Here is an 18408-nt window from a genome sequence, read left to right on the forward strand (position 1 = left end):
GGTAATGTTCTTCCTTTTTGTCCCTAACTCCTAGATCCTTTGACTTTCTTTTAGCCTCAGCTAAAATCCTACTTTCTGTAAGAAACTGTTCCTAATCTTCAATGCTATTGCCTTCCTTTTACCATATATAATGGGATTTGCCTAGGCAGGAGGGGTCACATGTGCATGTAAGGCAAGAGTAATAGCAAAAATCATAGTGAAAGGCATCTGAATGATATGAGATATGTAGGAGGAGAATAAGAGGAAGCTCTTCATGAATGTCATTAGGTTTTTTCAGTGAAATATGAGGCAAGTTTCTCATATGAGAGGGTGAAGGGAAGAGAAAATTTGAGGTTAGATTAAAAAGAACATTTTTACTTCATTCTGTCTTGCTGGGAACAGTTCCTTAGACAAGATACAATTTTCCCAGGAGTTTAAATTCTAAGCCATTGATGACCTCAGGTAGTTATGACACTGAAGATCAATGGTTTATTGGCTATAACAGATAATTTTCTTTTTCTCCCAGTGGGAGAAAAAGTGGATCAGTCCCACTCATGGCTCCATGTATTCTCTGCAGGTGAATGAACAGTAGGATGAAAAAAAAAAACAAACAACAGAAGACAGCTGTGCATGTAAATCAGCCAGGGGCAAGCTTTGTATCTGGTGGCTGCTCCACCATGCCCAGGTCTGGTCTTTATTTTTATACCCATTTTCTTGGCACACAGATACATCTTTCAGCACACATGTTGAGTAAAGATATTTGGGAAAGTGACACATTAAGTTTTGACAAATCACTTGATTAACATTCTGAGATCATTCTATATTCTTATATTGTAATTATTGATTCTTGAAAGAATAAAAAGGTTTTGCCTAAGATAAATGATTTTGTCACAGATGGCTTAATTTTCTCATTAACCTATGAGGACTCTAAGTTCACAAACAATCATGGGAAACTGCTTATTACTTTTAATAAAAATGGATAATCAATCATATATTCTAGAAACAATTCAACAATCATAACATTGGGGTTCAGAGATAAGAGAAGCATTGAGAGCAAAATTCAGATTAATTATTAGGCTGATCATTTTTCAGGGTTAGTAGGGAGTTTCTTTCAAGGGGAGTATCTTGTTAGTGAAATCGAGTCATTGAGGCATGGTGAAGCTTGGTGTACCTGTTTTAAGTCTTTCCTAATAAATGATTTATGTACTGGCTTTAGGAGAATGAATTTCTGTACAGGGGGGACTAGGGGATATTCTGGGCTTGGCTTGTGGGTACAGTTTTTGCTGGGAATTATGTACCTAAGCAAAAGTTAACCCATAATAGTCTTTTGGGTTTGGATTTTAGAGTCTGATTTTTAGGTGATATTTTGGGGAAATAAAGTGCAAGTATTTTGCTCTTGTATTATTCCTTCTGAGGCTAGGAGGAGAAAAACAATCATGTCAATTTAATTAGTAAGGGATGTTGATGAGAGAAGTCATGCAGAGGGGCCAAGTGGGCAAGTACATCGTGCCAAAGAGCTACTTTGTGATCTCTTGGTTACTACGTGTGACCTTGTCAAGATATTGTGGCCTGATGGCTCCCAACAACTATATTAAGTGAATAACATCAAATGAGTTGTGTGAAATAAGTATAATCATCATTGCTGCCCTTTCTTTCATCTACTTACCATTTTTGGTCAATTTATTTATACTATTTATATTTATGTTTATAATATTATTTGGTTTTTACTGTATTTAGCAGTTTTTTTCTTTTTGTCTTCATCAAAGAAGCAAATATATGTGTTGAAGGAATTGTTTTTAATGTACATTCAAAGGTATGAAGAAATGTTTCATGGTACATAGGTCATCTAGTATTGTACTAACCATAAGTACTTGGAAAAAGATAATCAGGAAATAAAATGTAGATTACATACTAGCATCTCTTATAGAGGATGAAGAGGTTGAGAAATTCTGGGAAGAACTCCATCAAATTTTCCAATTAAGTCAATATATATATTTTTCGTGCTCAGTGACTTTAATGCAAAGATGGGCATGGGGGGACATGGGGAAAATAGGTAGGAAAATATCTTATAGGAATAAGGAATAAAATAGGCTAAATGCATATAAATTTTAGAGAAATTTAATACTAATTCATCATTTGTATTTTCTTTGAGAAAAGGTTTGAGAGATATTGGATGTGGCAAGAACCTAATAACATCATATAAAAATGAAATTAATTATTTTGAAAGATAGGAAACCATTTTGTTAATGTTGTAAGAATATTTCCTAAATCATCTGTGTGAGAATAGTCAATACTATTAATTCCTTGAGGTGAGATTAATTAATTAATAAAATTGGGGAATGAATCAAAATGAGAAAAAATATGGCATGCAATTAAGAAAATACTAATCTGACTTATCCAATTAGTTATTAACAGAAAAAATGGAAATAAATAGAGGTAATAACACAGAGGCACTGTATCACTCAACCTTCTGATCTCTTGAGTACTAAATACCTAGACAGTTTTTAGCACGGTCTGGCACATAGAATATCACTAAGGTTTTACACAACATTTAAGAAGAGAAAATAGAGGCACATTGGTAAATATATTTAGTAACAATATTCCTGAAGCCAATCATTTCACCACTTGTTTTGACTCATTTATTTGTTTCCCCTTGTGTCTACTTTTTGCCCCAAATAAATTCTCAACATTAGAGTATTAGATTTCCCTATTGCAAAATGCTTCCCTAATAGGTCACTCACTCTGCTTTTTTTTTTTTTTTCTCAGTCTTGTCTTGGAGCAGGAGAAGGGGCTCATTTCTTTGCAAAGGATATTGGCAACAGTTACTACTTCAGTTACCTATCCCCACAAGTCAATTGCCTTGCCTCTCTGACTGTGGTTATGCGATATAGCTTTTATTTCAACTTTTCCTTTTTCCCTCCAAGAGAGTATCAGTTTGTCAGATCTATGCAAACTCATTCCATCATCCATTCCAAACACGTTCATCTCACAGGATATAATTGCACATCAACTAGAACCTTATTTTCCCTAGTGTATTTGTGCTTTTCCTCTACTGTCTCATTTCTTTGCCAAGAAAATGCTCCAGTGTTACCACCCAACCCTTAGGGAAAAACAATATGCCTCTAAGACACAACTACTGGGATAGTTATTCATGAGCTGGATATTGGTAGCATCAGGCAGTAGATAACATTCAGGGAAATTAATTAACTTCCTTAGTATTTAAGTACTTTATGTAGTTCATTTTCTTGAGTAATGATTATAAGGAGGACAATTAAACACTGGTTTTCTCTGATGCTTGATGCGGCCTCATATTTTGAGTTAGAACAGGTAGGTAAGAGAGATTATTTTAAACTTTGTCATACCATTTCACAGCTACATTTCTATTTATGTGTCTCATTCCCCTCCATCTCTCTTTGGTAAGTTTGAATATCCTTTTATTCCTTATGAGATATACTATCAATAGGTTGCATCATGACTTGGAAAATCTTTAGATAACAAACCTAAATTTCATGTCCACCCCTTATAATTTAGCCTCTGCTTGACAACTTCTAGTGCTAGAGGAACTCAACACTCCTGGAAGCAACTCAATTCATTCCATCAACATTTGTAAATACCAAGTATAAGTAAGGTCCTGTGCTAGCACTCTGGACATAAAGATTATCATGGAAGCAGTAGGTAGCCCCTGAAGATGTTTAAACAGGGATGTAACATAGTAAAATCTGTGTTTTAGAAACCAGGTTGATTAAAGTGTGGAGGATGAATTGAAGAAGAGACTAGAAGTACAGAAACTAATTGAGAGTTTATTGTTATAGTGAGAAGTGATGAGGACCTGAAATAGGGTAAAGGCTATATAATGAAGAAAAAGGAACAGATGCAAGAGATGATATAAATGGAGGTACAAGAAAACTTGGCATCTAATTGTGTGTGGGGAGTAAGGGAAAGATGAAGATTGGGATTTTAGTCTTATTCTTTATATCTCAGGCTTTTTTGTACTCCATCTGTAGATTCAGATTTCTCATGTTGTTGGTCAGCTGCTTCAGTCATGTCTGACTCTTTGTGACCCCATTTGGAGTTCCTTGGCAAAGTAGTTTGACATTTTCTTATCCAGTTTACTTTAGAGATGAGGAACCAAGATAAAGAAGGTTAAGTGACTTGCCCAAGTTCACATAGATTGTAAGCCTCTGAGGTAAAATTTGAGCTCAGGAAGATGAATCTTCCCGATTCTAACCCTAGTTCTCTATCCGCTGTACTACCTTGTTGTCAGAGTTTCTCAATATATGGGGTCAAACTATGTCTTGACTATTCAATTAGTCTTTGGTTAGGGTGAAGAGAAAAAAGATTGTTCTTTTTTGAGTAGGAGCTAAGAGAATATCTACTTTGGTCACCGTAATTATATGACTCAATTTTGTTTTTCTTGTTCATCCCATTTATATTGTTTTAGTCAATGTATTGTTTTCCTGATTCTTCTTTCTTTAATCTTGGGAAGTTATGTTTTTTACCTCTGCAGCTACAATTTTGTTTCTCTGCATAATTGATGGTGGAATCCAATGCCTAGTTGCTGGGATATTTCTAAAGTTAGAAGAAAAGTGATTATTACCTTTGTTTTGGATCAATGAAAATAGGCAATAAAGAAGAAATATTGGTCAGTTCTGAATAGGAAACTCCTCAAATTGGGCTTGGGAGAAAGGTTATAGGAGGAGAAGAGTGTGAGTGAAAGGAAGACAATGAGAATCCAGTCCTTCAGACATTAGATACTTCTTGAAGGAGGGCTTGGTTTTGAATAAAGTTCACTTGTCTTCCATTCAGAAGATCTGATTTTGGGTTCTGGTTCTTTATCTCCTGCAATTTACTTAAGTGAAACTGAATTCTTTCATCAGCAAAATAGGGATAATAAAACCATCTACCTCAAAAGATTCTTGAAAAAGTGCTTTGTAAACTACAATATGGAGTCTTAATAATGTCTTTGCTTGCTGGTCTGGGACACACGGGGTCTGGGTAACATAACAGATAAGAATTCATAGGGTCAAAGATATAGTGCTATAATAGATCTTACTCACCCTCTAGTCCAAACTCTTCATTTTACAGATGTGGAAGATGAGACACAGAGGTTAAGTGTCTTAACTGGGCAGAGGCAAATAAAGAGAAGTGGAGCCAGCTTTAGCAAGACTGATTGCTCTTGGCCCTCATGGAAGCAGGTATCTTCATTAAATGACCTTTTATTTAATGGGAAAATGACAATATTTTAAAGTGAAAGAGTCCTGGACTGGAATTTAGGAAACTTGGATTTTAGTTGTGGTTTGTTAACAACTTGCTCCATGATCTAGGGAAAATAATTGTTCCTTTACTTATTAAGTACTGAAGTTTGTCTAAAAAATTTTACAAATACCATCCAGAACAACCAAATACAGGGTTTTTGACTTCTGTCCTTTGTTCTATTAAATTGTATAATCTATTAAAATATGTACTTTTACATTCAATTTAAAGAGGTTGCTTTTTTTATTCAGCCTTGAGTGACTGAGCCAAAGATTTATAGTTGGGAAACAATTAACTCTGCTAGGAAACAATTATCTGGAATGGCACAATGACAACATTTTCTGAGTAAGCAAAAAAGTCAGATATGCCTTTTATTCCCTTTTTAGGTGAAATGGTTTAGGTGAAATAGGAAATCTCCCAGGACGTTTTTGGCAACTAAGGATTTCTTTTTGACCTTACCCATAATATATGGTATAATATATGCATATAATATATGCTAAAAGGGCCAACACAGATATTAAGCCCATAATACCCCTTTACTTTCTGGACTGTTCTCTATAGCCTCTTCTGAGTAATCAAAATAAGGAAGTGGATTTAGATAATATCCCAGGTTTGATTGATACTGAAAAACTTCCAATGCTTAGATGCCAAATCTATCTACACAGTTTTATTAATGCCCATAGGCATACCATTTAAAATTTTCTTGTGAATCCAATGTTTTGGAGGACAACCAAAAGCTCTCTGGGAATGGTATATTACTCTCTGCTCACCTAATAGAGTGGATGGCTCTGTGACTTCCTCCTTCATTCAAAGAGTGTTTATTTGAACTGAGATAGTACTTGTCTAAGCCACAACTATCCCATTTGAATTTCATCAGTTAATCAATTCACTCAATTAATTGGTTGTGTGGTAGGTGATTACCAATAATTAAAGTCTGAAGACATTTGCTTGCATAGAGGGAGAAAGTTCCACCTTGGGTAGGGTCTCATTGTCCTGGATATAGCCTGAGCACAGTGTGTGTGTGTGTGTGTGTGTGTGTGTGTGTGTGTGTGTGTGTGTGTGTGTGTGTGTGTGTGTGTGTTTTCTGTATAAATCCAATTTATCAAATCTATTTATTTTAAGAACTTCACCTTCTCCCTTGTAGATGCAGTTGATCCTGTAAAAGCAGGTCCTTATACAGTTTTCTTAGAGTATGGAAGTCCATTGCACAGGGCATCCCATTACTGGTTTCATTAGATTAATTATTGGCTCCATTATCCATTGGTCATGGGACTCCTAAGGTTTTTGTTTGGACATCTCTTATAAATACTCCACCTCCTTGGTAGTGAGGGTCCATCCTGCCCCTGCCCCCTCAAGGTCGGGAGATGCCTTCCTCCTCCTGAGAACAGACCATAGACTGAAAATATCTTGTCAGCAGTGGGAGTTCCCCAATTTTTTTAAACCAAATATTGTCTCCTTCTGTAGTCTCATGACTATTTTAGCAGGATAATAAACTTCTAGACCAGAGACCATAGGGTAGGTCCCTGGTTGGGTCCCACACTCATAAAGAGAGATTGTTTCATTTGATGCAGTCATCAGCTTCATTAGTTACCTTGGTGTGTTCATTGCACAGTTCTTGAAAATTAAGAGTGGTCTTTAGCTGATGAATGTGCCATTCCAGCTTTTTTGCTGGAAGTCCAATTTATACAGAATAGTTTACAACATCCAGGGAATGGTGGCTGGTGGCACTGTTGTTTTCTTGACACTCTCTGGAAATCTCCCCAATACCCACAGATAATCCTTTTTTTTGAGCTGGATACTGCTATCTCAGAGAGAGGACTTCTCATACATAATCAGGGGGGCTTTAGAGACAGAGAGCCCTGCAGTGTTGTTTCACTGTCTAATTGCCTCAATCTTCATATTTATGGAACTCTTCTTTCAACTCAAAAACATTAGCCATGGGTCCATTTAATCTCATTCCAATCTGCCAAAAGTATGCCAAATGTTAGAGATATAGATCTAATGCCAGGACTCAGTTCAAGGTTCAATTTTGGAATGAAATAAGGTATTCACATGGGAAGGGAAGGGAATAAGCATTTATATAGCCTTAACTACGTTATATGATAAGGAAGTACTCTAAAAACATCCCATTTATCCTCACAACAACTCCTTAAGGTAGGTATTATTATTTTCATTTTATAGTTAATAAAACTGAGGCAAAGAGAGGTTAAATGAGTAAGCCAATAAATGTCTGAGGCCATTTCTCAACTCATGCCTTTCAGGTCCATTTAGTGCTCTATCCACTGCACCATCAGCTATTTCTACTTACTTGTTGAACATATAATAAAGGAGATTTGCTTTGCCTATCAAATGAGGTAATATTTATAAGGTTCTGAGCACAGTGCCTAGCACAAAATAAATGTTTAAGGTATACTTGTTCCTTTCCCTTCCCTGTCTTCCCTAATACAGCAAGGACATGTAACAAAGAAGAAGAGGCAGCTCTTAGCTCATCTTAGATTCAAGCCCCTTGTCTCCTTTTGGAAATAGGTCTGGTCAGCATGTTAACAGAGTAAGGCAACTCTTACAATCTTAGGCCACCTACAAAGTCCAAGAGGACCAGATTTCATGTGGCTGGGATTTTTTTATGCTCCCAAATAAGTGTCCAGGAAGCTACATCAGGGAAGTTGATAGCAACTTGATCTCAAGGGTAACTGTGTCCTATGCTTACCTATATTGACTGAAGAGATGGAGAAGGAAGACAGAGAATGTTCAGAGAGTAGAGAGTATGACCTGGAGAGGAATGAAAATTTGTTTGACCTTGGTGTCCTCAAAATGAAGGTTCTGGGAGGCACCACCAAAACATAAAGAAAGACTGAAGAGCTAAGGGTACTTCCAATGTGTGAAGTCCAGATCTACTGATTAAGCTTCCAGAATAAAGTGTTTTTGTTGTTTTCAAATGGCCTGGTAGACAATGTTGGAAAAGTTGGAAGTGTAACTTGGGGAGAAGTTTGCTACATGTAGGAGGTTGGACAATCCTCAACCTTATCACAGTGTGCTCACTTATAAAATGAGAGTGGGGTGGATTAGATGCTCTCTAAATTCCCTTCTAGCTCTAAACTTCCTGACTGCTGGCAAAGGATATAAATGTCAGTGTGTGGTTGAAAGAGAATCTTAGAACTATTACTTTTTAGATTTCGAATTTACTTTGGAGAATATCTTATTGAGTTTCCACATTTAACATAGAAGGAAGCAGAGGGCTGTAGTGTCTTGTCCAAAAGTGTACTAGGTGGTTAGACGAGCTCAGGAATGGGAAGGAAGCTTAAAGACTGGTATTTGAAACAAATTACCCTTTTTATCTATCCCAGACTTTCTGAAGCTCTCAAGTGAGGAGGAATAATCTACTAAGTACCAGGATAAATAAATCCACTCTTGAACAACTTTCACTGTTAGGAAGCTTTCCTTTACACCAGTGATTCTCAACCTTTTTGCTCCTTGCATACTATTTCTTGTTGTAAGATATTAGGGCACAATGCAGTTTTCAATTTATTTGTGACACTTTTATTTTTCCTTACACAATGATATGTTGGGCATTAAAGTTCTTAAGTTAAGAATTTTGGCATCCTCCTGTCATGTGAGAACATTAAGGCAACAATTAATTTACCAAGGTCTTGCAAGAAATTAACTAGATGCACAATGTTTACAGAGGTTGTAAATGTAAACTTTTTTGTAACTCGAGGTTGAGTAACAGCCCCATGACATTGGGGAAAAATAATGTACTAAGAAAAAAACTGCTAGTTCCTAAGGCTTGGTTTCATCATGTGTTCCTGCTAGGATGGTGGCAAGATGTAATACACATTCAGTACATTCTTGCCAGCCTTAGTAGAGAAATTCTGCAAGTCAGCTCTTTTAGATGCTGGAAATTTGTTAGATACCTTTTACCAATTTGATGCTTTATAGAACTAAACTGTACAGATGCTGAGTGTTAGTCAGCCATATGATATATTACCATATTATCATGGTGGTTCTCAATAGAAGTTAACTCTTATTCTTGCCTGTTAAAATGAAGAGACCTGAATCAGGGTTTAGATCAAAGATATGTACAAAGCATGACAAAGAAAGGTGGTGGCAGATTCACTTCAACAAGAGAAGAGGTGCTGATTTTTTTAAGGCCCTTTGCAAATTCAAAGCCTCAAAGAGTTTTAACATTAGTAAAAGGTAAGTTTATCATACTAAGTATGAAGGGTATACAAATTCTATACTAAAAATCTTTATAAATTGCCTTTTTATTTTCAATAATAGAAAAATAACACTATGATCTATCTAGTGAATTTTTTAGCATGCTCATATACTGCTTTGTACCCTTTCAGAATCACTGCTTTCTAATTCGCGACAATTTCCACCCTTTGATCTTTGTTTTATCCTAGGGGGTTAGTCAATCATCAGACGTTTATTGAGCAGAAAGTTTAATCATTCTTCTTGAACTATTTGGAGACGGTTTTCCTTTTCCTGTAATGCTTCTTTTTGGGACTAAAATCAGGACGTGTCAGTCAATCAACAAGTGTTTGCTAAAGTTTCAGGCACTGTGGTAAGTGCTGGGGATACAAAAAAGGTAAAAATATGGTCCTGTCCCTCAAGGAATTCACATTCTATGTAGGAGATAACAGGTGAAAAATTGTACACACAATATCTCCATTTATTTCTACTTCTCTGTGTCTGTCTGTCTCTTTATATCTCTCTATCTATCACTGAGAGAGGGAAAGGAGACCCTTAGAAAGGATTCCTGGCAAAGGTAACACTTGAGCTAAGACTTGAATTAAACCAAGGAAGCAGATAGGTGAAAGTAATGAGGGAAAGAATTCTAGGCCTAGGGAATAGTCAGTGAGAAGGCATGGAATAAGGAGACAGAATATACTGTGTTAAGAACAGAAAATAGCTGAGTATTGCTAGATCATCTAATGGGTGGGGAGATGGATGAATAACAAGAAAATCGGCAAGGTAAAAAGGGTCCCAGATTTGAAAAGATTTAAAAGACTAGAGGATCATTTTATATTTGGTCCTGAAGGAATTAGGAAGCCACTGGAGTTTAGGGAGAAGGGAGGTGACATGGTCAAACATGCACTTCAGGAAAATCACTATGGCAGCTGAATCTAGGAAAGATAGGAGTGGGGAAAGATTTGAGGCAGGGAGACCTACCAGAAAGTCAACAATCCAAGTATAAAGGCTTATAATAGGATGATGGCTGTGTAAGAGAAAGAAGAAGATGTATACTAGAGATATTGTGAAAATAAGAGAAACAAGACTGTCATCAGATTAGATTTGCTGGGTGAGTAAGAAGAATGAGAATCAGGGATAACACTGGAGTTCAGAGTCTGAATACTTGGGAGGATGGTGGTACCCTCAATGAAAAACAGGAAGCTGGGAAGAAGAAAAGGTTTTTAGGGAAAGATAATGGGTTCTGTTTTGGATGTATTTAGTTTGAGAAACTTAATAGTTTTAAGATGTACAAGAGACATTTGGTGATGAAAAACTCAGGATAGAGACTTGCGTTGGATAAATAGATATGGAAATGAATCTTCTGTGCAGAAGTGAAAATTAAAATCACTGCAATTGAAATCACAGACAGTATGAAGAGAAAAGATATGACATTCATGATGAAAAGAGAATAGTGCTGCAAAAACCAAGAGAGGAGAGAATATTCATAACAGTGTCAAAGGTTATTGAAGGCTTAAAGACATTGGGGATTGAGAAAAAAAAAGTCATTAGTTTTACCATTTAAGAGATCATTGTTAACTTTGGTGAGAAATTTCACCTGAAAAAGTCATGTCTCCTGTTATTTTTTTTTAGTGCATTCCATATAAAGATGCTACTACTCTGAGAAAGCATGTAACTTTTGCCTTTTGTTCCTTATTTCTCTATCTTCTGTAATCCCATTGATCTTTCATGTTAGCTTTTTCTCTCTTTAACTGCTTCTGAATACTTCATCTCTTTAATTTCCTTGACAGCAAAAGTCAGTATTTTATAGTGGATGGAACTCTTGGCCTGGAATCAGGATGACCTGGATTCATATCCTGTCTTTGGCATTTCTTAGTCATGTGATCTTATATAAATCCCTCAACCTAAAGGAATTTTCAGTTTATCTATAAAATTAAAGGGTTAATATAGATAAGAAGTTGGAAAATTGTGATACATGAAATAAATCCTTCCCATTGCCCATTTTGGGCTGGCCTGCCCCTTGAACTAAGAAAGAATTTTATATTTTAAAATACAACAAAACTTTAAGTTTTAAATAAAACTTTATTTTTTATGTAAAAACCATTCTTAGCTCTAAAAATAGGCAGGAAGACTTGGCCTGAGACTTTTTATTTGCTGATCCATGTTCTATATATCATCTAAATGTCCCTTCTAGTCCTAAATCTATAATACTTTGAGCATGCAAATACACTTCTCATGTGCTAGTTTGTGTCCCTTCTAGTTTTTGCATTATCAATTCTTTGAATCAGGACCATTCTTAAATCTGTCTTAAGGCAAGGATTGCATATAATTTTTGCCCCAATGCTTCTGATTTTTACCTTGTTTTTTGTTCTCAGGTTATTTTAGTGACTGTAATATCAACTGAGTCAATGGAGGGAGCAAACAACTCTGTGGTCTCTGAGTTTGTGTTGCTGGGAATGTCTACTTCTTGGGAGATGAAGATTCTCCTCTTTTTGTTTTTCTTTTCATTTTATGTAGGCATTATGCTGGGAAACTTCTTCATTGTGTTCACTGTGATTTTTGATTCTCATCTTCACTCCCCTATGTACTTTCTATTAGCCAACCTCTCACTCATCGACCTTGGTCTGTCCTCTACTACAGTCCCAAGGATGATCATTGATATTTTTAGTGAACACAGAGTTATCTCCTTCCCAGGTTGCATGGTCCAGATATTCTTTATCCATGTCATGGGAGGAACTGAGATGGTCCTGCTCATAGCCATGGCCTATGACAGATACACAGCCATATGTAAGCCTTTTCACTACCTGACTATTATGAACTACAAAACATGCACTTGCTTTGTAGTGGCTGCCTGGGTGATTGGGGTGATCCATGCTGTGTCTCAATTTGTTTTTGTTGTAAATTTGCCCTTCTGTGGCCCTAATAAGGTTGACAGTTTTTATTGTGACATCCCTAAAGTTGCAATACTTGCCTGCACAGATACCTATTGGTTAGAGTATGTAGTCACTGCTAACAGTGGGCTTATCTCCATGGGCACCTTCTTTCTCCTAATCCTCTCTTACATTTTCATTCTGGTTACTGTCAGGCATCACTCTTCAGCTGGTTTGTCCAAGGCTTTCTCCACACTCTCAGCTCATATCACTGTGGTGTTCTTGTTTTTTGTTCCCTGCTTCTTTGTCTATGTGTGGCAAGTTCCCACTCTGTCGCTGGATAAATTTTTGCTCATTCTAGTTTTTCTTGTCACTCCACTATTGAATCCTGCCATATATACACTGAGGAACAAGGATATGAAGTTGGCCATGAAAAGACTGACAGAGAAGATTGTGAGATCTAGATAAATCTTATAATAGATTTTCTATAAGACCAAAAGATACTTTGGGCAGCATTGAACTAATGAAAGTTGATAAGGCACTCAAAAGTTGATCTATATTCTTATTTGTCTTAATAAAAAAAGATCAGTATTCCAGGGATAAACAGGTGGGCCCAGTGATGACATATGCAAAACTCATTTGAATACTGCCTTATGGATGGAAAAGCAGATAGAGAAGCATGGAAGGGTCTATGAGATTCTGGAAGAGCATATAAAAAAGAAAAATTAGTTAGAATTCTTTTTTAAAAGTGAGTATATTACTGTGGGTCACTATGACAAATGCTGGATTCTTTTTTTCTGTTTAGCATCAGAGCATGTACTTTCTTATAAAAATAAACTCTTACATTCTATATTAGAATCAATACTGTGTATTGATTCCAAGGCAGAAGAGGGATAAAGGCTAGGCAATGGGAGTTAAGTGACCTGCTAAGAAGTGTATGAGGCCATTCTCTTGTCTCTCAGTCTGATTGTCAATTCACTGAGTCTAGTTGCCCCTCACATCTTGTACTTTTTGATCAAGAGCTCTATTCCATGTGTCATATGTCCCACTCAATACCTGAGGGCACTCTGACATAACCACCACCATCTCTGACTCATTGCCTATGAGAAAGGTACCTGATGTATAATATTAATTCTGTCCCTTTCTTGGTAGTGATGCCTTTCTCTCAGTAGTCCAGGATTTGCTGTAGTTTATTCATTCAGATCAAGTAGTCCATATTCTCCATTCTTCTGCCTCCTCTTACTTTTTACATTACTAGTTGAGTGACTCATTAATTCATCTCTAATTCAAGAATACATTACAGAAGGAACACCAGGAAACAAAATCAGAAGTATTGCTGTACAATATATTTAATTCATGAACCCAGTGATCCTGCTCCCAATTAATCAATCAGCAAGGAATGATGGATGATAAAGATTTTACTAAATTATTTTGTGTCAAACTCTATGCTACAGTATCACTAATTGGGGCTACAAATAGAAGAAAGAAATATAGTCACTGATCTCAGGGGGCTCACATTCTAATGGGAAAACAGATTTAGAAATGGTGGCTGGAAGTGATGGTTCCAGGCAAGGTAAGGTAAAAGCCCACCTGTCACAGTCAAAGGTGGTTCAAGGGTCAGAGTTCAAAATTTTTATGAGAAGGGGTTGAAAAGAATAAGAAATATTTATTACATGCTGAGAGACTGCACCAAGAGATCTTCTGTTAAAGCTCCAAGAGGGGAGACTGACAGAGGCCCCAAAACCAAAAAAATGAGAGTAGCAAAAGCACAGACAAATGAGGGGGGGGGAAAGAGGGGGTGAAAATGAGCAAACAACAGAAAAAGAATTACAATAGACAACTTCTACACAGCAAATGGAACAGAGGGGGAGGAATCAGCAAATGATAATTGAGAATTGCAGTGAATTGGATATGGATTGTGGAAGAACTCAAAATGCAATTCAAAACACAATTAAGAGAGGCTGAAGACAATTGGGAAAAGAACTTAAAAACTAAGATAAGTCATCTGGAAACAGAAAATAGTGTCTTGAAAGCAAAAAGCAACCAGCTTGAAAATGAGGCAAAGGAGATGAAAGATGACCTCCACAGAAAATCAGACCAGAAAGAGAAGGATGACCAAAAAGCCAGGGATGAAATCCAGTCTTTAAGAACCAAAATACAACAACTAGAATTAAGTGACCTCAGAAGGCAGCAGGACACTATAAAACAAAACCAAAAGAATGAAAAAATTGAGGAAAATATGAAGCATCTCTTTCACAAAACAGAGGATTTAGAAATTTGTTTAAGGAGAGACAATTTAAGACCATTTATTAAGACCATTATTAAGACCATTTGATCATTTATTAGGGCATAAAAACATTGCAAATAATTGCAAAAGAGCAGAAATAATAAATGCAACCTTCTTAGTTCACCACCAATGAAAATAATAATTAGTAAAGGTACATGGAGAGGTAAATAAAAAATAATTTGAAATTAAACAATGCAATTCTCCAAAACTGATTAGTTAAAGAAAAAATCATAGAAACAATAACTTCATTGAAGAAAATGACAATGATGAGACATCCTTTCAAAACCTATGGGATGCAGCCAAAACAGTACTCAGGGACAAATTTATATCCTTGAGTTCATATATTAACAAATTAAGAAGGGCAGAGGTCAATGAATTGGGTATGCAAATTAAAAAACTAGAAAGCGAACAAATTAAAAATCCTCAGATGAAGACTAAACTAGAGATCCAAAAAATCAAAGGAGAAATTAATAAAATTGAAAGTCAAAGAACTATTGATTTATTAAATAAGACTAGAAGCTGGTACTTTGAAAAAGCAAATAAAATAGACAAAGTATTAGTCAGTCTAATTAAAAAAAGGAAAGAAAAAAACCAAATTGACAGTATCCAAGATGAAAAGGGAGATCTCACCTCTAATAAAGAGGAAAGTAAGGCAATCATTAAAAACTATTATGCCCAATTATAGGGTAACAAATATGGCAATCTAGGTGATATGAATAAATACTTACAAAAATATAAATTGCCTAGACTAACAGAGGAAGAAATAAATTACCTAAGCAACCCCATATCAGAAAAAGAAATTGAACAAGCCATCAAAGAACTCCCTAAGAAAAAATCCCCAGGTCCAGATGGATTCTCAAATGTATTCTATCAAACATCCAAAGAACAATGAATCCCAATATTATACAAACTATTTGACATAATAAGCAAAGAAGGAGTTCTACCAAATTCATTTTACAACAGAAACATAGTACTGCTCCTAAAGTCAGGCAGGTCAAAAACAGAGAAGGAAAACTATAGACCAATCTCCCTAATGAATATAGATGCAAAATTCATAAACAGGATACAAGCAAAAAGACTCCAGCAAGTGATCATGTGGGTTATTCATTATGACCAGGTACCCATCCACATAATTGACCATATTAACAAGGAAACTAAAAAAATCACATAATTATCTCAATAGATGAAGAAAAAGCCTTTGATAAAATACAACATCCATTCCTATTGAAAACACTAGAAAGTACAGGAATCGAAGGGCCTTTCCTAAAAATAATAAACAGTATATATCTGAAACCATCAGCAAATATCATCTGCAATGGGGATAAACTAGAAGCCTTCCCAATAAGATCAGGAGTGAAACAAGGATGCCCATTATCGCCTTTATTATTTAACATTGTACTAGAAACACTAGCTGTAGCAATTAGAGAAGACAAAGAAATTGAAGTTATTAAAATTTGCAATGAGGAGACCAAGCTATCACTCTTTGCAGATGATATGATGGTTTACTTAAAGAATCCTAGAGAATCAGCCAAAAAGCTACTCAAAACAATCAATAATTTTAGCAAAGTTGCAGGATACAAAATAAACCCTCATAAGTCATCAGCATTTCTATATATCTCCAACCCATTTCAGTAGCAAGAATTAGAAAGAGAAATTCCAGTTAAAATCACCCTAGACAAAATAAAATACTTAGGAATCTATCTGCCAAGACAAACACAGGAACTATATGAACACAACTACAAAACACTCTTCACACAATTAAAGCTAGATCTAAACAACTGGAAAAACATTGATTGCTCATGGGTGGGATGAGATAACATAATACAAATGACCATCCTACCCAAACTTATTCATCTATTTAGTGCCATACCCATTGAACTACCAAAAAAACTTTTTTACTGAATTAGAAAAAAACATAACAAAGTTCATTTGGAAGAACAAAAGATCAAGGATATCTTTGATATCATGAAAAAATAAATGCAAAGCGAGGTGGCCTACTAGTACCATATCTTAAACTGAACTATAAAGCAGTGGTTATTAAAACAATTTGGTACTGGCTAAGAGACAGAAAAGAGGATCAGTGGAATAGACTTGAGGTAATTGACCTCTGCAAGACAGTCTATGATAAACCCAAAGATCCCAGTTTTGGGGACCAAAATCCACTTTTTGATAAAAACTGATGGGAAAATTGGAAGACAGTATGGGAGAGATTAGGTTTGGATCAACATCTCACACCCTACACCAAGGTAAACTCAGAATGGGTGAATGACCTGAATATAAAGAAGGAAAATTTATGCAAATTAGGTGAACACAGAATAGTATACTTGTCAGATCTTTGGGAAAGGAAAGACTTTAAAACCAAGCAAGAGCTAGAAAAAAACCACAAAATATAAAAATCAATAATTTTGATTACATCAAATTAAAAAGTTTTTATATAAACAAAATGAATGCATACAAATTAGAAGGGAAGCAACAAATTGGGAAACAATCTTCATTACAAAAACCTCTGACAAAGGTCTAATTATTCAATTTATAAAGAGATAAACCAGTTGTACAAAAAGATCAAGCCATTCTCCAATTAATAAATGGGCAAGGGACATGAATAGGCAATTTTCAGTTAAAGAAATCAAACTATTAATAAGCACCTGAGAAAAGTATTCCAAATATCTTGTAATCAGAGAAATGCAAATCAAAACAACTCTGAGGTATCACCTCACACCTAGCAAATTGGCTAACCTGACAGCAATGGAAAGTAATGAGTGCTGGAGGAGATGTGGCAAGGTTGGGACATTAATTCATTGCTGGTGGAGTTGTGAATTGATCCAACCATTGTGGAGGGCAATTTGGAACTATGCCCAAAGGGAGATAAAAGACTGTCTGCCCTTTCATCCAGCCATAGCACTGCTGTGTTTGTACCCTAAAGAGATAATAAGGAAAAAAAGATATGTACAAGAATATTCATAGCTGTGCTCTTTGTGGTGGCAAAGAATTGGAAAATGAGGGGATGCCTTTCAATTGGGGAATGGCTGAACAAATTGTGGTATATGTTGGTGATGGAATACTATTGTGCTAAAATGAATAATAAAGTGGAGGAACTCCATGGGTACTGGAATGACCTCCAGGAATTGATGCAGAGTGAGATGAGCAGAACCAGGAAAACATTGTACACAGAGACTGATACACTGTGGTAAAATCAAATGTAATGGACTTCTCCATTAGTGGCAATGCAATGACCCTGAACAACTTGGAGGAACCTATGAGAAAAGCCACTATCCACATCCAGAGGAAATACTGTGGGAGTAAAAACACTGAAGACAAACAACTGCTTGAATACATAGGTCGAAGGGAAAAGGTTGGGAATGTACTCTAAATGAACATCCTAGTGTAAAAAGCAACATGGAAATAGGTCCTGATCAAGGACACAAGCAATACCCAATGAAATTGAGGGAAGGGTGTGTTGAGGGGAGGGAGAGAAATAATGTGATTATTGTAACCAAGGAATAATATTCTAAATTGACTAAATAAATAAACTCATTCAAATGGAAAAAATATTTATTAAATGCTTACTATGTGGTAACTACTGTGCTAAGTTTCAAGAAAAAAAAAGTAAAAATAATTCCTATCTCCAAGTAGCTTAATGCTTAATGGGGAGACATATGGATGTGAATAGGTATAGACAGGAAACATACTAGTTAGGTGGTAAGTAACAAGAAGCCAAAAATTCGTAGGTGAGGTGAGAAGCATTAAGTATTTGCTGTCTACTGGACATTGTATTAAGTCTTAGTAATATGATAACAAGCAAAAAGATAGTCTTTGTCCTCCAGATTA

General features: G+C 35.9%; 1 protein-coding gene across 1 annotated transcript; it reads left to right on the forward strand.

Annotated features, from left to right (window-relative positions):
* Positions 1-11813: 11813 nt before the first annotated feature.
* Positions 11814-12761, forward strand: LOC100028416 (olfactory receptor 4F15-like). The gene has a single exon (XM_007479723.3). The coding sequence runs from the start codon at positions 11832-11834 to the stop codon at positions 12759-12761; it is 930 nt and encodes a 309-aa protein (XP_007479785.1). The 5' UTR covers positions 11814-11831.
* Positions 12762-18408: the final 5647 nt, after the last annotated feature.

This window comes from Monodelphis domestica, chromosome 1, assembly GCF_027887165.1.
Source record: "Monodelphis domestica isolate mMonDom1 chromosome 1, mMonDom1.pri, whole genome shotgun sequence".
NCBI classification, from domain to species: domain Eukaryota; kingdom Metazoa; phylum Chordata; class Mammalia; order Didelphimorphia; family Didelphidae; genus Monodelphis; species Monodelphis domestica.